General features: G+C 41.1%; 2 protein-coding genes across 9 annotated transcripts; both read right to left on the reverse strand.

Annotated features, from left to right (window-relative positions):
• Positions 1–86: 86 nt before the first annotated feature.
• On the reverse strand, positions 87–11,908 carry ncoa6 (nuclear receptor coactivator 6). Of its 3 annotated transcripts, none has more exons than XM_034695236.1 (16): positions 11,759–11,908; positions 9,714–10,051; positions 9,055–9,210; positions 8,825–8,932; positions 8,446–8,568; positions 7,516–8,340; positions 7,207–7,337; positions 5,827–7,115; positions 5,596–5,715; positions 4,973–5,471; positions 4,625–4,867; positions 1,564–4,507; positions 1,134–1,190; positions 969–1,001; positions 463–503; positions 87–218 (listed from the first exon to the last, which is right to left on the reverse strand). In XM_034695236.1, exons 2-8 carry the CDS (start codon positions 10,009–10,011, stop codon positions 6,837–6,839), a joined length of 1,920 nt encoding a protein of 639 aa, XP_034551127.1. In that variant the 5' UTR covers positions 10,012–10,051; positions 11,759–11,908; the 3' UTR covers positions 87–218; positions 463–503; positions 969–1,001; positions 1,134–1,190; positions 1,564–4,507; positions 4,625–4,867; positions 4,973–5,471; positions 5,596–5,715; positions 5,827–6,836. The 3 variants fall into 3 exon arrangements, with proteins under 3 accessions (XP_034551127.1, XP_034551125.1, XP_034551126.1); XM_034695234.1 differs by having other exon boundaries at positions 8,810–8,932; positions 11,759–11,907; XM_034695235.1 differs by lacking the exon at positions 463–503 and having other exon boundaries at positions 8,810–8,932; positions 11,759–11,907.
• Positions 11,909–13,143: 1,235 nt separating this feature from the next.
• LOC117821468 (glutathione hydrolase 7) lies at positions 13,144–26,923 on the reverse strand. 6 transcript variants are annotated; one of them, XM_034695757.1, is made up of 16 exons: positions 26,345–26,923; positions 23,251–23,793; positions 21,555–21,781; positions 21,245–21,396; positions 21,025–21,142; positions 20,862–20,929; positions 19,780–19,853; positions 19,428–19,621; positions 18,249–18,336; positions 17,384–17,511; positions 17,192–17,280; positions 16,936–17,088; positions 16,713–16,827; positions 16,473–16,610; positions 15,447–15,546; positions 13,144–14,860 (listed from the first exon to the last, which is right to left on the reverse strand). In XM_034695757.1, the coding sequence occupies exons 2-16, from the start codon at positions 23,462–23,464 to the stop codon at positions 14,688–14,690; spliced, it is 2,031 nt and encodes a 676-aa protein (XP_034551648.1). In that variant the 5' UTR covers positions 23,465–23,793; positions 26,345–26,923; the 3' UTR covers positions 13,144–14,687. The 6 variants fall into 6 exon arrangements, with proteins under 6 accessions (XP_034551648.1, XP_034551652.1, XP_034551647.1 ...); XM_034695761.1 differs by having other exon boundaries at positions 21,555–21,724; positions 26,345–26,911; XM_034695756.1 differs by lacking the exon at positions 26,345–26,923 and adding an exon at positions 24,198–24,352.
• Between the last annotated feature and the right edge of the window lie 406 nt (positions 26,924–27,329).

Below are 27,329 nucleotides of genomic sequence, written 5' to 3' on the forward strand. Positions count from 1 at the left end.
GTACAATTGCATAAGGAAAAGGTAGTAATGATATTTGTTTTTAAAAAGGTGTACTGATAAATACTCAGAGATTATTGTTACATTACCTTCACAGCAGCCTGGTTCCAGGCCTTGCTGATCTCTTCCTAATGCCGCTGTCCGGAACTGGCTCCTCCTCAACCTCCTTCTCAGCCCGGGAGCTGCGTCTACTCGGTCCCTTGGGCTTCTCTACAGCAGCTCTGGGAGGACCAGACAGAAAAACAACGAACGACAAAGAAGGAAGGACAAAACAAGAATGTGTTAATAAAGATGTAAGAGTGTGCGTTAACTCTGCTCTACTCAGAGAAAGGTATAATACCACTCAGGACTCTGCTGTTTTTCCTCGTCTACCACAGATACTGTCCGTCTTCATCCTGACAGCATCCACTACGTCGACACGATCACTGCTTGTGTCTTCGCAGCGTAACATGTTAAAATACATACCTTGGGACTAAGTTGATGGGCGCCTTTCTTTCTTTGCCCATCTGTGATAGAAAGTGGAAAAACAGCGGTAAACTATAACTGTGCTGAAGAAACACAATTTTACTTTCCCACCATATTATGTCAATCCCAGGAAAGAGATTTGGCTATACAAGGTCAGTGGAGTGGTACAGTTTGCTTTGTGATGGGCTGTTCTTTGTTTAAAATACTGACATGCATTAGGATAATAACATAGGTGGCATGCTAATCATACATACCAAGTGCCTGAGGCCACGTGGCTCATTGATTTCACCATGTACCACCCCTTGGCCAACCAAATGTACTGCCTGAGTTTCAGTAGAGTTAGAAATGTCTAAGCATTTCTCCTTCAAGAGCACAGGTCTAAAGACTATGCCAACTTTCAGACATCAATACCAAAGGCACCTTAACAGACCCCAGCACACGAATGATAACACAGCTAATCAACAACACAGCAATTAAAAGAACACAAATGTCTTGAGGAATCTTACCCTTGCTCTGATCCTGTGGAGGACCTCTTTCACCTGAACAGGACAAAAGTGACAAGAATTATTACTTGGCGACTGAGTTCCAAGTGAGTCATGTCAGACCACAAGAACCACTGTCTAATCTATTCAAAGCATTATCATGATTTCTTTTAAGACAACCAAATGTACCTGTCTTCTCACTGGCAACCGGTTCCGGCAATTGTGGGGCTTCTGGTTGAACAGGTGCTGGGAAGACAGAATCTTTTAGTCCACAACAGATATATTTTACTCAGTGAAATGAAGTTATTAGTCCAAAGACCAAAAACCTGTCATGTCGGATATTCAATGAGCTATATTGGGGTTCTGAGATTTAGAAAGTAAAGATTATACATCATTGATATTAAATGAGACCATAAAGTATTCACTAAAAATAGGAAGAAGGGAGCCATCGCTTTTTTGCTAAGCTAACCAGTAGATCTAGAAAAACATATGAAATGGAGTGGTGATTGGATTGGCACTTTTCTAATCTGCCCTTTGTTCTGGTGCACCGAAGTGAACAAAAGAAACGTAAACTTGTGTCATACTCACAGTTTGTTCAAGTTTACAGTTGTGTGTTTACCTTGGGTGGTTTGAGAGGTTTCAGCAGGGGCTGCAACTGGCTGAAGTGGAGGTTTCCACGGCTGGAGGTTCTGATTGAGCTGTCAAAACTCCACCGGAGTTGACAACTGGCAAGGATGTGGCAGGTGGAACATCATGAACAGGTCCAGGTCCCGAAACAATTGGAACAATGGACGGTACAGGACTTGATTCAGGAGTGACAGAAGAAGATGCGGGCAAGGTAGCAGAAGAGACACTTGTGGTAGTTCCAACTACAGTGACAACAGGTGCTTTAGTAGTTACAGCCTGGGCTGGGCTTGAAACTGAAGCAGGAACAGGCAATGGAGCCTGGGTAACAATCTGAGTGGGGAGAGCAACTTGGCCAGGAATAGGAATTGGAGAAGAAATTGCAGGCAGTGCAATGTTATTCACAGCAGCAGCAGTGGTTTGGGGCACTAGTACTTCAATCTGAGTGGCAGGAGGATGACAGATCTTTGGTGTCAACGCTCCCGCGGGCCCCTGGCAGGTACCTGTGCAGGCCTTTCTACTGACTTGAGCAGGGTGGAGGAGAAGCCAGTGGTGGCTGAAAGGGAGATGAGGCTGAAGGGCTTGGGTGGGGAGAGGGCTGCTGGATAGGGGGACTAGACTTCTGAGCAGGACCTGTCTCAACTACATTTTCTGTTTTGAGAGCCCCTGGGTTATTTTGCTGAGGCGCTTGGAGGATACCAACTGGGGCAGGTGAGGATACACTAGTGGTAATCTGGACCTGTCCAACAGTACTTCTAGGTGGCTGAGAGCTGGTCACATTAGCCCCTGATGACTGGGTGGAGCTTGGGCAGAGGGAAGTTGGATATTTGTAGTGGAAACCTGGATAGGCCCTACCCATGGTGACTGACTGGGATACTACATTGGGATTGGTGCCACAGAAGCACCTGGGACCTGGAAATTGGGTTGATGAACACAGGGGTGGTGGTGATAAACTGAGGTCGGGGTACAGGGGTCTGCTGTCGAATGTCCTGAGGTCTGATGTTTTTGTTAGAGACAGCCACCATCGTGGAGACCATAGATGTTGGTGCCTGGGGTGTGGGAGCAGAGGTGATGGGGTTGGAGGTGACAAATACAGTGATTTGATTGGGAGATATGGTGGTAGAGGAGGCAGGGATTTGTATTACAGAATGAACAGTTGTCACAGGTTTAGGACTAGGGCTTGGACTTAGTTTTACAGATGAACTAGGTGGGTTTGAAACAGAGCTGGGGTTAGAACTAGTACTAACAGTCAAGGCAGGACTGCTCTGAGTGGAAGTGATTAGGTTGGGGCTTACACTCATGGTGGGAATAGTGGTAGTACTGAGGGGTGGCAGTTAGGTTTACATTTTGACTTGGTATTGACACCTACACTGGGAATGGGGTTTGGTTAAGACTGGGGGCAGTATTTGAGTTTATGTTAGTGCTCGAATGTGAGTTGGTAATTGAAGTAAGCTGCAAATTAGGACTGCTAGTAGAGACAAGGACAGCAGGTTTGAGTTTGGCTTCTGATTCAGTTACAGTGGCAGTGGTTGGGACAGACGCAGACAAATCTGTACTCTGGGAATTACTATGAAGTGATCTCTCTGGATCTAAAGCAGACTTTGGACTGTCCTTTCCTAAACCATCCCTTACAGTATTACTCTGTATGGAACGAAGAGGCATGTTCGGAATACCCGTGTTATCCAGTAGCTGGTTGAGGGAGGTTGGGGCTGTCCTGAGAGTGGGCGAGACCTCAGAGTCCTGCGAAGGTGCTGCTTGTGCGGGCTTCCGATCAACCATGCCAGCCTGCAGTTCTGAGTCAGGTTTAGGTTGCTGTGGCAAGGGGAAACGAGGACTTGCCATTCTGGGAGCTGATAACTCTCTCAAAGACTGTGGCTGGGTTGGGGTTGGGGTTGAGACTGAGGCATGTGTCGCTGCTCGGCAGTCATCATTCCATGACTATCCCTGACTCCCTCAACAGGGGTTCCTTGCATTCCGTGGAAGAGGTTCTGGGGTTTGCTGTGCATCTATGCCCCCACTGACTTGTGAAGGCAAAGACACTGGACTTGGGGGTACTGAGGTAGGGCTAAGCATCATTGTTTGCCCCTGGTTGTTGACTAACTGCTGCTGGTTGGGAGGGCAGCTGATGGCCATCTTTGTCCCTTTCTGTCTCCCTGGACTTGGAGTGGCTGACTTACGGCTAGAGGCTGGACTTGATCTTCGACTATTGCTGGGACTTGCCCGCTTACCCTGCACCCCTGGCTGCTTGTCCTGTTTAGTGCCTACACCTCCTGCACCAGTGCCAGTAGAGAAAGGCTGTTGATTGTTGTTAGTGTTATTTCCACCTGCACTACCATTGTTGTTGTTGCCTGGTAAAGTTAGACCAGGAGGGGCCTGCCCAATGGCTTTTAATGTAGTTGGGTTTAGACCTTGCTGGTCAAACCCCCTGTTGAGGTTAGGCTGCCTTGGAGGAAGAGGAATGTTAATTTTGGGAGGAAACAGCCCGGCAATAGAGGCATTCAATCTTTCGGGAGAGAGGTTGATTTCAGATGGCTCAGTACTTGGTGGACGATTTGTTGGGTGAGAGGGTGGTGGTAGGGCCTTGGGCTGGCTCTGTTGGGAGTTTTGGGCCTGGAGCTCTGTGACGTCGTTGGGACATTAGGGAAATGAATTCCTGGCATGGGTCCTCCTTGTTGAGGCTGTGTGGGCAACTGCTGCTGAGGACTGGCTCCAGTGTGCTGGGGCATTGGTGATGGACCAGGGCCCTGTTTCATCATGTGAGTGTTAGAGCCCTGATTGGCCATCATTTGCTGTGTCCCATTTCCTGGCTGCGCCACAATTTCTGAGCCAACCAGGCCGTCCGGTTTTGGATGGGCCCCTGCAGAAGCCTCTTCAGATCCAGTTGGTTGAGGGCCCTGCCCTACTTCGGGATGGGACATCCTTCGTGCAACACCTGCAAGCTAGAAAACAAACAAAAGAGTACTCTTCACTCAAAAGTAAACAGTAACAGTTCATTACAGGTTTAATCAAAACGTCAGGCAAATGTCACTGTAAAGATGACACATTCTGTCCATTACCTGGGGGTTTACCATCAGGGGCATCCCCCTGGCTTTGTCAGGTGACGGTGGTACCCCTCCATGTCCTTGAAGGCTGATCATTACAGGCATGTTTCCTTGCTGTGAGACAGGCAGCCTCTGTACCTCAGGTGGATTTCCCATTCCCCGAGGAGGGAGCTGCCCTACTGGAGGAAGTGACATGCGATTCTTTGCTTGCTCCTGCTGCATCTTCAGCATCATCATCATCTGCTGTTGTTGTTGTTGCTGAAATGCAAGATGTGAGGGAACGACACAGGGAAAAATAGGCCGTTAACAGTGTAGTTTATACCAAATATTGTCAGAAAGGCAAATGATCACAATTTATAGTACCTGCTGTTGTAGATGTGGCTGTTGAGTTTGCTGCTGCTGCTGCTGTTGCTGCTGCTGCTGCTGTTGTTGCAGCTGATGAGGGTGCATCTGGGGCTGAGCTTGACCTGAAGTCTGTGGCCCTGTCATTCCCTGCTGACCTTGAGCATTCTGTAGACCCTGCATCTGTTGCATCTGTTGCATCTGCTGCTGTTGCTGCATCTGCTGTTGTTGTTGTAACTGTTGCTGCTGCATCTGCTGCTGTTGCATTTGTTGTTGCATTTGTTGCTGCTGCTGCTGTATTTGTTGTTGTTGTTGTATTTGCTGCTGTTGCATGTGCTGCATTTGTTGTTGTTGTTGTTGTTGTTGATGTTGCTGTTGTTGCTGTTGCTGCTGCTGTTGTTGTTGCTGTTGTTGTTGTTGTTGTTGTTGTTGTTGTTGTTGTTGTTGTTGCTGCTGCTGCTGCATGAACTGCATGGGTACCTGCTGCAATACTCTCTGGTCTCCAGGTTGTCCAGGAACCCTGGGAAAATGGGAAGAAAGATAACCATTTATAGACATATTCATTTAGAAAATAAAGAATCATCAACCAGCAAACACATGTGAATACAAAGTATAACAAAAATTGATTTATTTTTGTACTTTACCTGCAGGCCTGTTGGAAAAAATCAGGGAGTTTTGGGCCTGAGCCGTCTAAGCCCAAATTTTGTTCCCCACCAAGATTTGGCAATTCTGAATCATCCATGCCAGAAGCAACATCAAGACCACTAACAAAAAGAGATAACACAGATGGAGTTTAAACAAATGAATGCAAGTGATTTGATTTCCATTAATTTTCCAAAGTGGCAAAAGTAACTGTAACACATATAAATGATTACCCAAGTCCTTCTCCTTGCTGTTGTCCCTCTCCCTCTTGGGCTTCTTCTTTCGTGCAGGTTTCTTCTTTTAGGTTTGGCCTGATTGCCCGCCCCTGTTCCCTGTTTTCCTCCTGGCCCAAACTGACTGGCTGAAATATCACTCTGCAGCAGGTTGACCAGCAGTGGGCTTGTCAGTGTTACATCCTTGTTGACAGGAAAACCTCCTGGCTGTACGCAGGGTCCTCCCATTGGCATCTGACCGGGGAACTGTGCATTAAAATTCATTCCATGACCTGCAAAATGGCCATTTCCCATCTGCATGTGCTGAGGGCCTGTCATCATGCCTTGCTGCTGCTGTGTCTGCATATCAGGGACCATCTGTTGGACGCCTAGGTCTCCTGTCCCACTAGTAGGATCTCCCAAAGCATGTGGGTGTTGTTGGGCTACCTGTTGTTGTTGCTGTTGTTGTAACATGGCCTGTTGCTGCTGTTTCTGCTGCTGCTGTAATTGCTGCTGTTGCAACTGTTGTTGGATATGAGGATGACCAGCAGGGAGCCTCATCTGCTGCCCATGCATGCCCATAACTTGATTAGGATTCCCAGGAATAGGAACCTGCTGGGACTGTTGCTGGTTCAACTGCTGATGTTGTTGCTGTTGTTGCTGCTGTAGTTGTTGCTGTTGCAACTGGTGCTGTTGCTGCTGTTGTAACTGCTGTTGTTGGAGTTGAGCCATTTGCTGCTGTTGCTGTTGTGGAGTCATCTGCTGTGGGCCAACCTGGCCCTGGAACTGAGCCATGTTTCCGGGAACGTTTGGAGAAGGGCCTCGCATCATCTGTCCAGGCATGACCCCAGCTGGAATCTTGCCTCCAAATGCCTGCTTGTTGCCTTGCATCTGGTTGGCAACCATTTGCTCCATCATGGAGTTTTTGTTGCTGCTGCAGGAGCATGGCCTGGTGCCCTTGCCTCCAACCATCTGACCCTGCCCATGCATCACCCCCTGGCCCTGCTGAGGCATCATTTGCTTGGGTGGGGTCATCCCTCCCCTCTGCCTTGACTAAGGGGCCTTGAGAGGACAGTTTGACCTGCACCCTGGCCTTGAACCTTCTGGCTGGGGGAGGAGGACACGGGCTGGGCCTGATGCTGGAGGCCTATCATCTGGGTCCTGAAGGCCAGGCTGTTGCTGTCCCATAATGGGTCCAGCGGTTGTACCAGGGGGCGCACCTGCCATGCTACTCTGTGCAACCATAACATTGGGTTGGACATGGGGTGGTCCCTGCATGGGGTTAGGTACAGAGGACGATGGCTGAGCTCCTGATGTAAAGGAAAAGAGACAAAATTAAATCTCTGAATTGAATTTCCCAAAAAGCCACTACCCAATTACAGTGTTGTGTAAACATTTTACCTGTGTGAGCCATAGCTTGGCTGTTTTGTAACTGTTGATTGGCTCCTCACCTGGGGTTCCTGGAGTGCTTGCACTCACCTGACTCTGGACAAAGTTTGGGTTTGGGAATCCCATGGGACGCTTTTGCATGCCTGTAATTAATATTTGTTATGTTGATAAATATTTGTAGACACTGAAGTAAAAGAGTTTTCTTAACCTCAACATGACAAGGTTTTTTTTTTACCACAGCCAAAAAAAAATCAAATTTTCTTTTTCTTCTTTCTTTTCTTTCTTCAGTCAAACGAGATATGGTTACAGACAATAACCCACCTGGGTGAACTTGGGCCCCGGGCTGTCCATGCTGAGGCATACCCATGAACCCTTGTTGCATGTTACCCTGTTGGCCAAGTGCTGCTCTTCCTGGGGAACCGACGCCCTGGGGGAAACCCTGTGGAGTTGTTGGTCTCTGAGCCATCATGGGAGGAGTTCCTGGTGATCCTTGCTGAAAAGGAGACGACGAGGAACCAGGGGACTTGGCAGTAAGATTGCCCTGCGACCCAGATGTTGGTGGAAGGGGTGCAGGGACTCTGGGTGGTCCTGCAACCCCACCAGGGCCCGCCTGTGGACCTTTTGGTTGGGGTGTGGCAAACTGACCCACTCCTGCTTGCTGTTGCTGTAACTGCCCTTGTCCCATGGCATTATATACCTGCCCAGCTTGCTGGCTGCCAAATGGGTAAGGAGGCGGGGGGTGGCTGGGGGTCTGAACCGTAGCAAGAGATGGTGGGCGTTGAACAATCTGGCCTTGTGGTGGAGGTTTTCTCCAAGCAGGGCCTCCTTGGGCAGCTTGTTGTTGGAGGACCCCAGGGGGTAACTGGTTCCAGCCAGGAGGCACAGCCATCTGGCCTGATGGGTTAAACGGAGGTCGAGGTCCAAGCTGGGAGAGCTGAACTTGCTGCTGGGCCTGTTGCTGTTGGTGATGCTGTTGTTGTAGTTGCTGAAGAGCTGCCGGGTTGAGCGGCCTCCCAGCCTGTAAAGCCTGCATGTGATGGGCAGCCTGAGGAGGTATTTGGCTGGAGACATGGGGACCTGCTTGTTGGTGCTGAAGTTGCTGTTGCTGCTGAACTGACATACCTGGCATCATTGGATCCATAACATCTATGAGAGCAGAGGAGATAGTTTCTCTGTTAATTAACTGTCTTAGTGAAAGATATTAAAATACTAACATTTTTCATTTGACACATAAGAAAAAAACCAAAGAACCTGTCTGTGAAGGTGGTCTGGGGACACGAGGATGCATCTGTCCACTACTGCCTGGAACCATAGCCTGACCTGCCATGCCAGGCCCAGGGGGAACCATTGACGGATTAGGCATCCTCACTCCTCCTAAATGAATTATGTGCATATCAAATAGTAAGTGCAAAGAGATAGCTAATACTTTTTGAATGGCTTTAGAACTTCGTAACATGTTACAGATCAAAAATAGGATACTGAATGGCAAAGACACACGTGGCTAAACAAACTAAAAAGAAAAAACTAAAAATAAGACACTTTTTAAATACATTTGAATTAATTAAGCCATTTGATACTTTTTATTTCAACTTAAATCAATTCAGCAAACTAATACCTGGGCCAGGCTGACCTGGGAAGCCAACATCCATTCTCATCTGTCCAGGTGCTCCAATTGGTCCATTAACTCTGACCTCCTGCCCTCTATTTGGTCCCATAGCCACGTTGATGGCCCCTTCACCTGAAAATGACCAGATAAAAACATTAATTATCATCAGTCTTTAGGGGGGGATGGGGGGGGGGGATTACGTTTGTGTCTTTGATCTTGTCTTTCAATAACTGGCAGTTTGAAGTCTGTGATACCTTCAATTTGCACTGAGAGAATCCCCAGGTCTCTGAGCTGCTGCTGGTTGTTCTGGGCCAACAATCTGAGCCGCTCAGCAGCGTCCCTAGGAATGTTGAAGGTAACCCGAACACTGTTCCATGGCTCCACATGCTGTGGCTGTAACCTATCAGGACCTAAAATCCAAACAATGAATGGAAACAAGCATCAGTCACAGTGTTTTTCAAGATGCAAAGCATTGTACAGATATAACTATGAGAAGGACAAAGCAATTATGAACACAACATTGTTGCTGGAATACACATGAGAAAAAAGCCCATTGCAAATTAACATCTGTAATAATATACTGCATATATATATATATATATATATATATATATTTAAAAAAATCATTTCTACAAAACAAGGGGAAAATACCTCCAAAGACACCAAGGTATTAATCAAGACGTGTCTTTGTACTCACACTTTAACACTTAATGGCTTTCTTTGTCTGATCACTGTCAAAAAAAACTAGTGATATCTACTATAATTAAACATTTAAAGTGGTACGATGTGTGCCTCCAAGAGTATAAAATATTATAATTATACTGAAGTGAACAGCAAAAGCTGAACAGTGGACTATTGTACTGGGCTGCTCCTTTTCACAAATTGAATGATAGTTGAACAAAATGAAACTAACCCATATCAAGCATGTTTGGTATCCCATTGAGGATAGTTTCAAGTTTATGTGTGAAGTCCTCATCCTCCATATTCCCTTGAAAAGCAACGAAAACCGTAGAATCTCTCCCCACATCTCTGCTTTCTTCTGTGCCATCTTGCATGCTGCCGTTCTCATCTTCGGTTACTGTGCTTCCATGGTGACTGTCAGCATCCTCCCCTGCATCCTCCCCAACACCTGAGTCCCTGTCGGAATCATTATCAGGCTCCAGGTACTCCGTCCTCTGGGACGGCTGAGGTGGACTACGTCGATGTGCCATCCTCCCCTTTAACTAGGAGTGGCGTATAAACTGTTTTATGCTGAAATTGAAAAGAAGAGAGTAAAAGGGATCATTTATGAATCACATAAACACTGAGTTTCACGACGATTCACACAGAGATTCTAAATTGTAATCAGTTCCGCTGAAGTAAAACCTGACTTAAATAGTAGATCAGATGCTGCCTGAATAGGTATTGTTCGCCATCACTTTTAAAGCTGCTGATGGTAGTCGTGATATAAACACCAGTTCGGAGAGAGATTTCAAATGTCAACCAAGCGGTAACCTCCGGTCTAAAATGTATGAGTCCAATGCCGAAGTGCTAAAAACTGCAGTTCATTGAGGATCCGCTTGAGGCTAGCTCCTGAAGTACCGGAAACCACATACACACCAATTCAAAAAAGCCGATCTTTACAGCAGAAATAAAAATGTTTACAGCCTGGTACAAAAGACGAGTGTAGTCTGGATAGCTCATTTCTCGATCGGCACACACTGTAGGGGGGGTGAATTTTTTTCTAACGTGGCAATTCCGAAGATATTGAGATTACAAGTCTTCCAATGAGAGGCACAGCTGACTTGATTGACAGGCGGGAACACTGTAGCTGTTGGCTAGGAGGCTGAAAGCCCGCCTCTTTACATCACAATCGCGCGACAGCAGCAATATGGCTGCTGACGACGATTGACCACAAAACAGCGCTTCCGAAACAGATGGGTGACGTCACGGATACTACGTCCATATTTCATACAGTGTATGCTCTCACTACCCCCCTATCCCCCCTCTCTGCTCCTGTAAGCCCTGCCCACAAACAGATAGTAGTGCACGCTCAATCAGGACAATGTAGGAGGTACAATCAGGAGAGTGGCTCTGATTGGTCAGAGCTGACGGGAGCGATCGGAATTTATATTTATGAATTTATGAATACAGAGGTGTAGGAAAACAGAGAGATCTTGCCATAATCTCAAAATATCTCATTTATTGTTGGCTGTTGATGAATGTTAGGACTTTTTTACCAAACACTGCACAAAATCAGTACAGATTTTTTTACCCAATCCTACCAACTGCAGCTTTAAGTAGTAGATCAGATGCTGACTGAACAGGTAGTGCTCGACATCACTTTAAAATCAGATGTTGTGAACTGCAAGCTTTCGGCAAGACAAGAGCAAAGAAAAACTGAATGTAGCTTTTAACCCAGGTCAAATAAAGGTCTGACATTAACTCAACACAACGTTAACAAGACACCTGTACGTCAGTGACATCACTATGGCCGAGGATGCTAACCATGAAAACCTAGGCATGAGAAAAGATCCGAGGTACTGATTGTCGGAGTATCTAAACCGATTTGCACTTACAATATATTGACATTTAATAAATCTACTTTCATAAGCGACAGACAGCTTGATTAACATGATCGGCCCTGCAGTAGCACGGGCCTCAGCGCAGACGTAAGCTAACGAAACGATAACGAGAACACAGATATCCTGAACCAAATGTCACTGTGCATTTCCACGCTTACATAAATAAGTCGGATAACACGTTTTCCATATAAGTGAACAAACTAACAGCAAGGAGGTTCCTTAGAGGTTCTCCGAAAGCTCCATTTAGCAAACGTTAGCTGTGTTAGCTTTGTTGCACTCCTGCTAATTCAATACAAATGCATTAAAACATAACTTGTTCAATTTCTAATTCGTTGGATTTAACCAGCTAAACACCATCGGGGATAAATAGCGCATAAGAAAGCAAAACCCTTACCGCATAAATTCATCTGAATATAAGTTCAATCAGTCGACATCTGCTAGCCAGATTAGCTAACAAAACCTAAATCACAAGCAAGTCAGAAGAATCAAGCTAGCACAACAAAGTGATTCTACTTCCGGTGTCTTTCAAAGTAATCTCCAACCTGAGGAAGTAGAAGCGACGTTCTCTGATGTCAGGTACGGAAGAGCATAAGACCACTGAAAAAATTAACGTTAAACAATTAAGGTTATTTTTTTTAATCATTATTATTATTATTATGAGAAAGTGTCAGGTGTCTGAGATTAAAGTTAGAATTCTGAGATTAAAGTTATAATTCTGAAATTAAAATCAGAATTCCGAGATTAAAGTTAGAATTCTGAGATTAAAGTCAATTCTGAGAATAAAGTCAGAATTCTGAGCTTAAAGTCAGAATTCTGAGATTGAAGTCAGAATTCTGAGATTGAAGTCAGAATTCTGAGATTAAAGACAGAATTCTGAGATTAAAGTCAGAATTCTGGAATTAAAGTCAGAATTCTGAGATTAAAGTCAGTATCTCGAGATTAGAGTCAGAATTCTGAAATCAAAGTCAGAATTCTGAGATTAAAGTCAGAATTCTGAAATTGAAGTCAGAATTCTGGAATTAAAATCAGAATTCTGAGATTAAAGTCAAAGTTTAAAGTTTAGATTAAAGTTTTTTTTTTTATTCAATTTATTTGTAAAGGGACCATGTACAATATTTAACATAAATGTCACCATCTGATGCATTATACCAGAGTTAGCTTAAAGCTAATTTACATCTGAGTCCCTTTGATTTCTGAAATCAAAGTCAGAATTCTGAGATTAAAGTCAGAATTCTGAAAACAAAGTCAGAACGTGTGTTCAAGTATACCTGGCCAATAAAGCTGATTCTGAATTCTGAAATCAAAGTCAGAATTCTGAGATTAAAGACATAATTCTGAGATTAAAGACATAATTCTGAGATTAAAGACAGAACTCTGAGAAAAAAGTCAGAATAATAAAATCGACCTTAATTTTTTTTTTTTTTTTCTTTTTCAGTGACCCTTATCCTCTTCCATAGTCAGGATAGTAAAATGTATAGTATAAATTTACTTAAAACTACGATTCAACCGAACTATGCCCATGCGAAACCAGCAAGCCCACTATCATGCACATTTTTGTTAAATACTTCTTTTACATTTTCCAAAATAATTGAAACTTGAATTTTCTCTCTAATATCAATACTTACAGGCTTTGTGGAAATTGAAAAATATCTCAGCACTGTTATGAAAGATCTCATGGCCAAGCATCTGAAATGAGCAACGTTGCTTATTAAATCAAATATGTCACATTCAGCAAATTCACATTTATATATTTGACACAGAGACAAACTTTCAACAGTGTTAGAGTGTGTGCATTGTATTTATTGGGTTTGGACAGTGCTGGTTTTAAATGAAATCCGATATAAATGAACATGAGATCGAATATCAGGTGTTGTGCAAATGTGTAATCTTAAGGCATGGCACTCTACAGTACAAGAAACAATCAACAGTCATATTGCACTAGTGCCCAACAACAGAGACAATAAGGTTAAGGGCATGTTTGATCGGTCAGCACATCCTAAAATGAATCCACAAGAATGTCATTCTCTAAAATTGCTTTTGGTTCAAGCTTTAAATATGCATCCAAAAATCATCAAACAAGTAACCAAAAAAGAAACATAAAAGCCTTTTAAAGTGTGCTCATTGAATGCATTTTGTTACAACAGTAGTAAAATGCATACAGCCCAACTAATATTACTACAAAAATAGACAGATTACATCCATCTGTGAAGAATCTGACCATTCCCAATGTAAAAACAAGGATCCCTGGTCTGTGTACAAAAAATGCAAGCTACAAGCTTTAAATGAACACAAGTCATGCAACAAATACATTTCTGAAATTAAATATTCAAATACACATATTCTACCAGTAATAATAAATAAAACCTGTTAAGCTATTTCTCTTCCTTAAGGAAATCGACAGATGTGAAAATCTTACCATATTTCTGTATGATTTACTTTGTGTTAGTCTAAACATGGTCCTAAGGAACCATGGACACAAACTCCAGCAGCAAACAACATCTAACACAGTTACACACCATTTGAAGAAGGGAGGGTAAATGATTTAGCCTCTGAGTTTTGTTGTTTATAGTCAAGATCAGGTGCGGCAGTGCCAGTCTTTCTCACAGGTTTAAATATGACGACCTTCAATATGTCTGTGTGATCTTCTGTGTTCTTTAAAAAATATTAGTCAAAGGCATGGGAAGAATTGAAAATCATAAAAGTGGGTCACCCAGGATCGAGCGTGTGCAGCAAATGGTGGTTTCCTTGGGTGCCATCATCTCTTCTTTTGTGCCAGCCAATTATTTCTAAGATCACTTTTTCACTGGACACATTTCAATTTAAATGTCTGGCCCCATATTCAGTATGTAAATCACCACACAGGCCAGAAACTAGCTATTTCCACAACACTGAGTGGCAGCAATAAAAGCGATTACACTTTTTCATATACCTCTACAAAAGAATATACTCTGAACCCCACCATTTATTGTGCTGAATGCCTCAGACATATATAAATTAGCACATGATGCATGTGATCTCTGTAATATGGGCCATTAAGGGATTTAGATACAATTTGAACACTGTGAGAGCACACCATAATCAGGATGTGAGATGGTGATGCTTTGAAGGTTTCTGTCTTTACAAATGTACAATTGCACTTCTATAACCTATCATCTCAGACAAAGTGTCTTAATGACAGTCTACTTCACATATTTCTCCTTTAAGATATGCTTTAGTGAATTAGTTGATGAGTAGCTTCCGTATTCCCTCGATAACATGAATCCTACATTGTTACTCTTGTCACTTCTTCATCATGTGTAAGTAGCGTGGGAATGAGGGATACACTAGGGCATGTTGGACATAGAGAGGGCAGAGGCATCAGGACTTCGAGGATCCTTCACCCCAATGATGAGGTCATTGGTTCTGCGGGTGCCTTCCACCAATGAGAGAACGTCTGTTCGCTCCACCTTGTGACCTTTGGCCTGGAGCAGTTCCACGTCTTCTTCTGAAAACTCAGCTGCGGAAGAGGAAGAGACAGGAGCAAGGACTCTGAAAAACTATTGTCAAACTTAATATTAAATGTATTAATGTACTGTTTTGACCTACATTATTCTATTCAATAAACGGCTTTTAGCTAGCTAGTGACCTGCTAGTGGCTGGGCTTGCAGCTCCTTAAGCCAAGAACAAACACCAATCTTTTGCATATACTTGCCTTTTTGTATGTGTTTTCCATGAATTAACTAGCTTCCTGTAAAAATTTCCTGAACTATCAACACTAAAGGAATCACAGCCTTAAAACAAGCTGGAAACCTGTGAAAGAGCTCACAGCAGCTTGACTCACAGCCCTCTGCGTCCAATTTAATGAAAACAGGGTCATTTCTGCGCTCTCCATTCTACGCCTAGTAAAAACAAAAATGTCATCTGACTTGATCTGATGTGAATCAAAATGTAAATACTGGCACAAGGGCACCATGCCAAGATGAATGCTGTCTATTAAAATCAGAAAATGAAACTGTTGAGGCACTGTATTCATGTTTTTGTGTTAACTCTGATACATTTAGATCAAGCAATGAACACATGATGGGTCAACAGTAAAAACTCACAGTCCACCAGGACGGTGTTTGGCTGAAGCTGTGGGTGGAGTCTTCCATACGTTAGGCTGTCACTCATATTTTTTCGTGATGACAAAACATTCATCAGCACCTGAGAAAGGATCAGACACGGAATGAGATACACTGAAAAACAACACATTAATTATTGCAAATAAAAAAACATTTCATTCTAATGGACAGATTCTAGGGAAGCACGATATTATCGGCACATTAGCCGTATTGGCCGATATAGGCTTCAAAATGAACTATTGAATATTGGCCAACACGCCGATATAATTAACCGATAAGATAATAGACTGTTGCACACATGTTGGGCTTATGTTTTAAGTTAAATTTGAATTTAAGCAGCAGTCTGTAAGGTACATGTAGCTGACTAATTTAGGAACATTTACTGTCAAAGAGTAAACCATTTCATTTAATTTGGGTTTAATTGCTGTACAGTTGCACTTTTCACATGTTCCCTGTGAACAGAGGTTAGGTTTACTTACTATATCAAATCTGAAATCGTCAAATTTGCCCTGGTTGTGTGTATTGTTATGATTGTCTCAGGGAGAGCATCATCCAAGTTTTAAGTAGGATGTATCTTTTTGTCAAAAAGACATCCAGAAAACAGAACAATCATTGTAAAAAAAAAAAAGAAAGAAAAATCAAGTATACGTTTTTAAATGAATTCAGCCATGTTGCCACCACTCAAAAATGTACTGCTCACCTCTTGCCACCCCATAAATATTTTTCTAGATCTGCCCCTGGTTTTAAGTATTAAGTATTTTTCTTATTTTGCACAAGAAAGGAATATTACATAACAAATGTGATAAGAGTATCACCATAATGCTGTTCGCTAATTCCATTACAGAAGAGAATTGATAATCTCTGCAATTAGGTGTGGGGGAAAAAATATCGATATCGGTAATCGGCTGAATGAGTTGTAAAATATCGGCATATCGGATATCAGCAAAAAAATCCGATATCGTGCATCCCTAACAGATTCAAACACAAATATCAGTAAAATTAAACAACCTGTGTGATGCCACTGAGAGCTTTATCTCCATTGGACGATCCAACAGCTAAGTATGTGCCACATAACCCCACGGCAGGTCTCACTGCTGTGGGCATCAGGAAGGACATGGGTCTTTTTCCAGGCTGCACTTTGTTATGCTGCAGCAAAATAAAAAACAAAACAATCAATAGAGCTTAGAGCTGCGACGAGCCAAACATCTATTGAAAATTAGATTAGAGAAAGACAAAATGCAAAATTACTGGGTTTGGTGATGAGCTTCTGCTTTTATTGGGCCAGGAGAAGTCCAGAATCTGGCTATTCAAGAGGATTCCTGAGGGGGTCACTATTCCACTGCCGAATGGTTTGTTCAGAGAGCTAGAACAGACGCACAAATTAACTAGTTCCAGTTGATGATCCCCACTGACACCTTTGCACTTTAAACAATGTACTGTGTTACAGCATTTCAATAAAAGCCCAATGTACCTCATAAATGATACGATGTGATCATCTGGACCCATGACCATGACTTGTGCAGCTGTTGCACCTTCCTCCAAGTGAAATGATGGAGTATAATGGTCAGCAGGAAAAGCCTGAGAGTCACTTATCATTTGGCGGAAAAGTTGAGCTTGTGATTTACTTGGAGAGGGGACAAACAAACGGTAGACTTCATTTAATTGTTGTACTTAGTAATGACAAATATGCACATAATCTATTTTAAGGAAACAACAGGGATCTCTACCTTTGCATCTTCTTGACAATTTCAGAAACAGAAGAGTCATACATGGGGTCTCCCAGCCCACTGGCCAGGGCAAGTGCTATTTTCACAGCCTGGGAATGGAAGGGGAAGTTAACATTTCAGTCTAAGTCCCAGGAATACTAACACTTGGTAGATTTTATTTATTGTCTAGTTGTAAAGCAGTTAGAATTCTACCTCTGTGATCCAGTGGTAGGTGCTGTTCCTTGTCATCTGGCTGGTAATGTTGTAGCCTTCCAGAATGTTGAGAGCAGTGATCAAACCAACACCTGCATGTGGAGCTGGTGCTGTCATCACATGGTGTCCTTCAGAGACACCAACAAATCATATGATCACAATCTTAATAGTTGTATATGGGTGACATATTAAATTCAGGAATATGAGGGTGCTGGAAAACATCAGACTGAAACTGGCATGTAAAAAGTATTAACAGGGAATGTTACATAAAACTATGTAGATATCTAATAACAATTATAAGAATCATAATCATTACTGGTTCAAAATCATTTTTGTCCCCTCAATCCATTACTGGTTCAAACAACTTATTTTAAAGGTTAAATATCCAATATTATTTATGCAGACACAATGTCACACATTCCAGTCCAGTAGGTGGCGACATACGCCTTTAAGGTTGCTGTGTGCCACATCAGTAAGGATAAGAGAAGCAGACAGGAAACAGTGGAACATTAATGAAGCACAGTAAGTTGCACCAATAAGTTGAAAAGTGAGCAAATAAAATAACTAAATGTTCAAACAGAAAACTGAGTTTGATCCGATGTTGTTTCTTTATCTTGTTAAGTGTCTGGTTGTAGTTACACACACACTCGCACTTTAACATTTTAAATGAAGCAGTCACAGGGTGTCTAATTATAGTAGTATTGAGCCTTATGGTTTATCTATATGTGTGGACAGAGAACTAAAGCTCAGAATAAACCCACATTCACTGTTAATGTCCTGTTTACACACATTCAGTATTTTCTTTAAAGAAGCAGCCAGTAATTTTGATGGCTTCCTCACATACATAATGAATCCAAGTATTTACCTTGATAGATAATCTCTGCTGGCTGCTGTAACACTGTGCTGTAGTTTGCAAAGTCATCCTCTGTGAGCACTCCTCCTCTTGCTTGTACCTAAAACAAATGCATGGAGAGTTTAAATTTAATAAGTTGATACAGTCAAGTACAACACCACCTCTAATCACACATCCACTGCCTTTCCTATAATAAACATCTGCTGTATACTTGGAGCTTTTATTTAGTAACCCCAAATATTTATTATTCATAATAATAATAATAATAATAATATTAAGAATAGTAATAATAATTTAAGACAATATAACCATAACTTCAAAAATAATTTATAATTTCTAAAATAACTGTTAGTAATACTTTTGATATAATTTAATCTACCGTATGCAACAAAACAATACGTTTTACTAAAACTGCCACAGTTTATGTTAAACATAATCTATAATTTCAAATTTTGTTTTTTAAGTTAATATATGTTGTCAAGTCAAACTGTAAAAATAAAAAAAATAACAGCAGAAAAATAAACTAATTATAATTAACTAGGCTTTAATATATTAAAATGACTAAATAAAATCTATAACTTTATCTTATGTGAGTTTCTGAAAATAAGTATCTAGTCAGTAAAACTAAACTGCTATGCAGAGTGAATACATAAATAGATAAATCAATAAATCAATAGACAAATAAATAAAATGTTACAATAATGGCTAGATAAATAAACTAAATATTGAACAATTTAGTTAGTATGTAATATAAATCTGTAAATAAACAACGAGGAATCAGCTGTTAAACCGGAAGGACATGATATGTCTCATCAGGTGCACCTGGTGCAGGTCTATCAGAGCGCACACTGGAGGACAACATATATTAACCAAAAAAAATATATATATATAAAATTATATATATATAGAGAGAGAGAGAGAGAGAGATTAAATTTATGAGATTTTCATGTTCAAAGACTATGGTCTTTAGATTTTTTTAACCACTGATGAATGAGTCATAATTTACTGACAGCATTATTTTCACAGGATACAGTAACATCCAATTATTACCTCACCCTGGGTAAAAAGTAAAGAGCCAGTGTCTTAATGAAAAAGACATAATGAAAGGGAAGAGTGGCTTCTGGTGGGGACCATGCAGAATTCATGACTTCTAATGTAAACATTGCTGGATCAAAAAAAAAAAAAACGTACTGCTGCTGTCATTTCCTGCGTCAGATTCCCACTGTAGAACTCAGATATTCCCTTGACTGAGACATCATCCAAGATGGCTGCTAGATCAAGACGTCTGAAGAACAGCCCAGAGAGGGGAGCCTGGCCGTTTGGGAGGAACAGATCCTGAAACGCTTCTGACATGTTTTGATCTTTTACTTTAGCCAGAGCTTCAGCTGAAGAGAGAGAGAGAGGAAAGAAGGAAAAGATCAAATTTCATCTTGTCATGTTTCAGAAAAGCACTGATACTGTACACAAATAGCAATTGCAGGTACATGGCTACAAGTGAATGCCACTTCACCCACTGATTTTGTCAGCTTGGTTCTACACTTACCAAGGTCATGAGTAACATTAAATCCATTTCTGGCCACATCTGCTGCCATGGTAACCACATCCTTCCACGGCATTCTGGGGAATCCGACATTTATAGAAATGGCCTTAGTTAAAAACAATGCTACAAACTATAAATACACACTCAGTGATATATTGAAAGAAGCACAATCCTTTTTTTTTCATTACGCTAACTATCTTTGCATGAAAAAAACTAGTTCATGTACAAAATCCTGGTGATGGTTCATAAAGCACTGAATGGTTTAGGCCCAAAATACATTGCTGATCTGCTGCTAATTTATGAACCATCTCAACCTCTGAGGTCAACAGGTACTGGTCTGCCTTCAGTCCCTAGAGTCAGATTGAAACATGGTGAAGCAGCGTTTAGTCATTATGCACCACATATCTGAAACAAACTCCCTGAAAGTTGTAGGTCCTCTCCAACTCTCACCTCTTTTAAATCAAAGACTAAGACTTTTTTATTTGCCACTGCCTTCCTATCTTAGCTTATTTTAACTCGCTTCAAATGCAAATTTTAAATTTAATTTTAATATATTTCTAATTTTTCTTTCCTTTTCTATGTTTCTCTATATTTGTCATTTTAATTGTGCTCTTTCATGCCTGTCTGAATGTTTCCAATGCTTTTAATATTTTAATGTAAAGCACATTGAGTTGCCCTCATGTATGAAATGCACTATACAAATAAAGTTGCCTTGCCTTGCAATAACGTTCCTCTTAACAGCTGAGACATCAGGATCATGATAATTACACAGCACAGTAATTGCAGCCTGGCACTATGGCTTAAAAAAACATGTCCTCTCTTCTTCACACAGCTGCTGATTCTTTCACAAAAAAATCACACTCCTTGAACATTACAATATACGGACCTTGTCAAAGCCATTTAAAATACAGGGTTTCTCTATTCTTGTCCAAAAGTATTCATACATAACAATTAACCACAAAACAACCAAACACCAAAGACAGAAGGAAATCAGAAAATCCACTAACACACATCGTAACTATTCATCCCATGATGTGGGCAAAGAGTGAAGAATCTAAAATAGCATCATGTGATAGTTACTGTACCTGCCATAGAGCTGATGTGCCTGATGCAGCCCACTAAGCATGCCTGGTACTCCCACAAGCAGGCCCGGCTGGAACACAACACCAGTGACAGAGTTAACACAATTGAACAGAAAGACCATCTTTTGATCTCTTAATCTATATGTCACTGAAAGAAAAAACTTACATTAACATCAAGGTTCTTCAGCAGCATCTCTTCGTGTATGGCAGAAGGCGCCGTCTCTCTGAAGTCGATAACCCTCGTTTCATTCTTACGGATGTCATGCACCAACAAAACTCCACCACTGTGCGTCAATAGAGCACAAAGCCAGGGTCATGTTCAACAAAGTCAAAGAGTTTTAATAGTAATCCCGCTAAGAAGAGACTTAAATGTGTCTATTACTCACCCTCCAATCCCAGAGGTGTGAGGATGGACGATTCCTAAGCAGAGGGCAGCAGTAATGGCAGCGTCAACACTGGACCCCTGTTTCCCGAGAACATCAAAGCCAAGGGATGTACACTGCGCCACATCTGTTACCACGGCACCTTGGTTAAAGACCTTGAAAGAAACAGGAGAACAAAGCTGGGAGGTAGAACGGGGGCACTAAGAGCATCAGGTAGACTTATTCTCAACCCCACAATCACCCAAAACTATTTGATAAGAAAGCAACACTATAGAAAAATGGTTACAAGTCCAGCTGCAGATAACACACACACCTGAGGGTCTCCGAAGTAGATCTGCATGATGAGAGCTACTGTGACTCCGGTGGCAAAGGTGAGACACGCCGTGATGATGACTGTCAATCCATCCCGCTGGCATGCACAGTCTTCCGTGAAGGGGTCTTTGGTGGTCTCTCGCAAGGATGCCAGATCATGGCTTGCCAGGTCTGAAGCGGAGGAGGGGAGACGTTGAAGGCGAGCTGATTTCAGAAACAGATCTGGGTCTTGAGAACACACAAAACAGGCTTTGATTGATTAGAAAACGGCCTGCCATTTTCTAAAACTACAATTTATTTTATTTTTTTAACACAAAATGCGCTTATTTAAAGATTGCTGGAGGTGGATTGTGAGTTCTAGATGGTCAGAGGAAGACAAGACACTAAAATATATCACTTTTGGGCTTAGGAAAGCTGTGACTTTTTTGGTTTCTTTTCATTGCAATAGCAAGAACATTTAAAATCAATGAGCTAATAATGCAATGTAACCTTTTCTTTATGTTTTTTTAATCCAACCTTTGAGAAACTATATCAAAACATTGATGATTGAAAAAAAAAAACTTGGAGAATCGTTCAGAAAAGTGCTGCTCCATGAATGTGCACACAGGACCCTACACTACGAAAAATCGAAATCTTACCAAGTGAAATTGTCTCATTTTTAGTCAAAATGTCTTATCCCACTTAATTTAAGAAACATTTACTTAACAAGTAACATTTGAGCAAGATAGAGGGACTTGTTTTAAGACAAAGCATTTTAAATATCTTGTTAAGTCAAACAATCTTGAAATGATCTTGTTTTGAGTTGTAGTTTAGAAGAAACAAGGTTTATTTTACATTTCATACATTTTTCAAGTTGAGATCTTATTTGTAGAAGATGGATAATCTTGATTTAAGACAAACCCTTCACTTGATTTAAGTAAATGTATTTTAATGGAGAATCTATCAGAAAACTGCTCCATTGAGAAAAGAAAGAAAGAAAGAAAGAAAGAAAGAAAGAAAGAAAGAAAGAAAGAAAGAAAGAAAGAAAGAAAGAAAGAAAGAAAGAAAGAAAGAAAGAAAAGATTTTTTTATTAGGGTGGGTTACAGTTTTCAGGCACTGTTTCTTCTAAATCAGATAAAAGTAAACATCCTCAAACTGCATGCACACAATGAAACACCTACTTTTGAGCATAGCTGGCTTATCCTAAAAAACAACATGACTGAATATTAGTATATCCAGCTGGCTATGATCAGACATTATATCTCAAAATGCTCAAATTAAACTTTGTAATCTTATTTCAAGTACAAGATGGTCTTAAACCTAGAGAATTGCGCTATAATACAACTCAAATTGAGGTGAATATATCTCAAATGAAGAAGTTGACATGAAATGTATTAGTGCAAAAATCTTTTTTTTGTGAAACAATACTAATTGTTAGCATTCCTTGCTTATTCTGAGACACTAAGCTTTAAAATACTGGTAAAATATTGTTTAAGTTTTCCCTGCTAATTTTAAGATCACAGTTTTCTAAATATTTCATCTTATTTTGAGAAATGTTACCAAGCAAATTTTCACTTGTTCTATTGGCAGATTTTTACGCTTATTTCAAGGTAAAAGTACCTTGAAATAAAAATGTTTTTCTTGTTTTTGGAGTGGCATTTTTTCTAGTGTAAAAAATCTATTTGTTGCGAGAAGGAGTCTCACCTGACTTACTCACCTGTATCCTGCTCACTTAGGACGTTGTCATCATCCTTGCGTGATTTCAGGGTGTTATCACCGGACTGCATGTCATCCTCTGGCAGCCGTGGGAAGCTGGTGATGCTCATGTAGTCTACTGGAGAGTAGGCACTCCCCAATGTTGTCTCTGGATTTGCATCTTTATCCACCACACACCCACTTGGATAACCTGCCACAATTTCAGGGCTGTGCATGGCTACTGTTTATCTTGTGGTGTTTATCTTTAAGGTGTTAGAGGTTGAAGCCAAGATACTCCTCTTCCCCAATCACATCTGTTTTTTATGTCTGGGATGATTTATTCACCCAGATGAGAATCAGTGACGTATGTATGCATGAATCTTAGATCTTGCTGTCTTGCTGATTGGATATGTAATGTCCCAGTGTATCACAATGTTCCTGTTGGGATGTAGTTTTTCCCAGAAGTACTCTGAAGACAATATCACAGCATGTTCTTGTTGAATTCACTTCATAGGCCGGGTGTGAGACTCTGATGATGGTGCATTTCCCTCATGTAGGCTGCCACCTGCAGAAGAAGGACAAAATATGCTGTTAACCACACGTTGCAGTTTTGCATTTCCTCATAGACTAATGTCAATCCACAGACCTTGTTCGATCCTAATTACCATGCGTACACATAATAATAACACCAAGCAAACAAAGCCTAGCGCAAATAATGATGTGATAACATGCCAACCATATGTGTGTGTGTGTGTGTGGGTGCAGAAAAAAGCAGTGAATTAAATCAACATCCATTTAATATTTCATTTACACGGAAATATTACTGTTTAAAACACGGATTCAACCTTAGAAGGAGGGCTGATGTTCCTGTCCTGTGCGTGCTGTCACAAGCTAGCACATCTCTCCCTGGTAATACATGACACACCTGCGCCAAAATAAAGAAGCTCAATACGTCGTTATTCACCTTACCGTGGTGGGAAAATACGTGTGGTCCAATATAACCAATCCAGATAGTGCTAAATGAGGATTTTGAACATGGCTGGTAAAGTGCAGCTCCCTGTCACCAAGAGACTACAAGAGCTAGAGATGTGACGTTCGCGAACGAGTCGGTCTTTCGAACGGCTCTTTTAAAGTGAACGATGAGAACTGATTCGCAGTTGCGAGCCGTTCATTTGGGAGCTGTTTTTATCAGGCGGCAACCTTCGGTCTAAAAAGTATGAGTCCAATGTGGAAGTGTTAAAAACTGCAGTTCATCGAGGATACACTTGAGTCTGGCTCCAGAAGTACTGGAAACCACATACACACCAATTTAAAAAAAAAAGATCTTTACAGCAGAAATAAACATGTTTACAGCCTGGTAATTAAATAATTCTGAATTAAAGTATTGTCCTTCGCGTTTACATGGAAATAGTGATTCCGAATTGAGGTTTTCATGGAAAACACATTTAATCGTCTTTATTCAATTCCACTTAAGGCCTGGGGGTTCTGATTGGACAGGGGCGCGCGTGACGTATTTACGTCTGCCGGAATAAAAAACAGACTCGAGTACTGCTTCTTTCATTTTCGGTTACAACATGGAATACCACATAATAAGTACAACTTTCGCTTTGATTTTGAGTATAGTTTTGAATAAGCAGCTCAACACAACCATACTGACAGATAGAGGACCAGAGAAGGGAGGCGGAAGACCGTACTTTGGCGAATCAAAGCCGGTCAGGGCAACGGCTGCTCTACCTCAGCCTGAAATATGTGCCCGCCAGCGCGGAATATGTGCATCATCGCGACAGGACAAGGGAGCGAGAATGCGAAGAACGACCGGAATTAATTTAAAGCGGAATGAACGTATACATGATTGAGGAATTATTCAATTCGGATTTAAAATCAGAATAAACCAGCCACTTCGGATTTAAGTTTAATTCAGAATGGTCATTTTCATTCGGAATTAGGTGTTTACAAGGTCATTTTTAATCTTTTTAAAGAGGATTTAATTTAAATTCTGAATTAAAGAGAAATTAAAAGTCTCATTTAAACGTAGCCATTGAGAGGCATAGCTGACTTGATTGGCAGGCAGGAACATTATAGCTGTTGGCTAGGAGGCTCAAAGCCCGCCTCTTTACGTCACAATCGCTCAACAGCAGCAATATGGCTGCTGCCGACGATTGGCCTCAAAACAGTGCTTCAGAGACAAGCTTATACAGTTTATGGTGTCACCTGCGTGCCCCATGAGTCTTTTGTTCACACTTATTGTCTACAATTTGTTATTGTTTTGATGTGGATTCGAGTCAAGTTTGTAAAGTAGTTCAGGTGTGGAAACACCAGGTGGGGTAGTACAATTTTGCATTCACATTTTTGTAATGTCCTAATATTTATTCTAGTTGTATTTATATTTTTTGAAATACATATATATTTATTCGTATTCATTATTTTAATATTTTTTTCTGCATTGCTAAAATGTTCTTGTGTGGAAAATTTTACAGTAAAATTGTTTTGCATGGAAGTTATCTATAGACTGTGTAGTTTTTATAGTGCCACAAAGTTTTTTAGGTGAGGCAAAATTCAAAATATGATCTCACTGTCGAGGCATGGGGATATGGCAATGTTTACAATGCCAAATGAAATTATAATCAATATTTCAGAATCATTGTGTAAGTTTGAATTATTCTGATCCAAATCTTCTCTTATAACTGCTACCAGCGATTGTTTCCTAAATAAAAACCAGTTACCCCTGATTGAGTTCTAAAAAATAAATAAATTTAACAATGAGCCAAAGAGCCAGTCTTTTGAACGGCTCTTTGAAACGAGCGGCTCCTGAAGATCCGGTTCCCTTCAAAGAGCTGTAAATCCCATCTTTAACAAGAGCTCCTGAATCACGACGCCACACGACAGGAAAGGAAGTTAGCTTCACGTTACATCTTCGGATAACCGGTAAGACTTGTCGGAGAAACCCAGATAAAAGGTACTTTAAATCTTCGTTTGGAAAAACCCAACACCAGTAGCAGTCCTTAACGTTAATCCTTCAGTACATACAGCATATAAGACAACATCTCTGTTTCACAACATCGTAGGAAATGTAGCTAATGGGTGGGTTGTTGTCGAGGTACCAATATGACACTTACTTCACGGTTAATGGCGTTGGGCCCATAAATGTCCTTTAAATCTCATCTCCACCGGCTGATGTCCAGATCCGCTCCCTTGCACAGGTGCTCCAAGCGAGTTGCAATCCAATATTGTGACTGAGGTTTCAAGAGAAGCTCCGAGAGGACACTCCAAGTCCCTCTGATTAATATTGGATAAGGAAGTGGATGGACAGGTTATAGCAAGTCTGCAGAAAACTGGCTCCAATTACAAACCTGTGTTCTTCCCATGACCTAATTCTTTTCTCGTTGCTCCACCTATTAAGTAGGCGTCTGAGGATCATTAAATTCTACATTTATGGTGCAAAAAAAACCTCAAAGAGGTCAGAGGTCAGTCGCACATGGAACGCAGCAATTAGCTACAAAAGCTGCATTTAAAAAAAAAAAAAGGAATCCTACACCTTAGCAAATACAATGCATTTGCTTTTTTTTAAACTGCTGCCCTCAGACAGGAGGCACAGGTGCATGAAACGAAGGACAAATAGACTGAAAAACAGTTTCTACTACCCCACAGCCATCACTGCACTGAACGCTGCTAAAACATAAATTCAGTACTGGGATATCTTGCCTAAGGGAATTGTGCAATGAATGTGCAATGTAGATGTATGTGTGGGTTTGTCTGTCTTGTGGGTTTCTGTGTTTTCTTAGCACTTATTTTTTTATATGTTATCTATTGCACTGAAACAAGATTGCACTTAATTTCGTTGTACTTGTGACAATGACAATAAAGATATTCTATTCTGTTTTATTTTATTTTATTTTGTCTTGCTTTACTCACTCTTTACTTCACCCAATATCTTACTCCATAAGTTTATATTATAATAATATAATAATAAACTTTATTTATATAGCACTTTTCTAAACAGAGTTACAAAGTGCTTCACAGAAAGTAAGTACTTGTTATTAATGAAATCATCCCACCCACATGCAGTCACAACATTATTTGCAGAATTGTGCCACACCTGTC

Source organism: Notolabrus celidotus, chromosome 11 (genome assembly GCF_009762535.1).
Source record: "Notolabrus celidotus isolate fNotCel1 chromosome 11, fNotCel1.pri, whole genome shotgun sequence".
In the NCBI taxonomy this organism is placed as follows: Eukaryota; Metazoa; Chordata; class Actinopteri; order Labriformes; family Labridae; genus Notolabrus; species Notolabrus celidotus.

What these genes read in the sequence shown, in the direction of transcription:
- ncoa6 (XM_034695235.1), bottom strand. Translation starts at nt 10,011, where the DNA reads ATGGCACATCGACGTAGTCCACCTCAGCCGTCCCAGAGGACGGAGTAC. An exon ending in ACCAAACATGCTTGATATGG is followed by an intron (nt 9,211 to 9,713) that starts GTTAGTTTCATT and finishes TTTGGATTTTAG; the next exon opens with GTCCTGATAGGTTACAGCCA. An exon ending in CCCAGGTCAGCCTGGCCCAG is followed by an intron (nt 8,569 to 8,809) that starts GTATTAGTTTGC and finishes TAATTCATTTAG; the next exon opens with GAGGAGTGAGGATGCCTAAT.
- LOC117821468 (XM_034695755.1), bottom strand. Translation starts at nt 23,464, where the DNA reads ATGCACAGCCCTGAAATTGTGGCAGGTTATCCAAGTGGGTGTGTGGTG. An exon ending in TCTACTTCGGAGACCCTCAG is followed by an intron (nt 21,397 to 21,554) that starts GTGTGTGTGTTA and finishes GTTTCTTTCAAG; the next exon opens with GTCTTTAACCAAGGTGCCGT. An exon ending in CGCAGGAAATGACAGCAGCA is followed by an intron (nt 18,337 to 19,427) that starts GTACGTTTTTTT and finishes CATTTGTTTTAG; the next exon opens with GTACAAGCAAGAGGAGGAGT.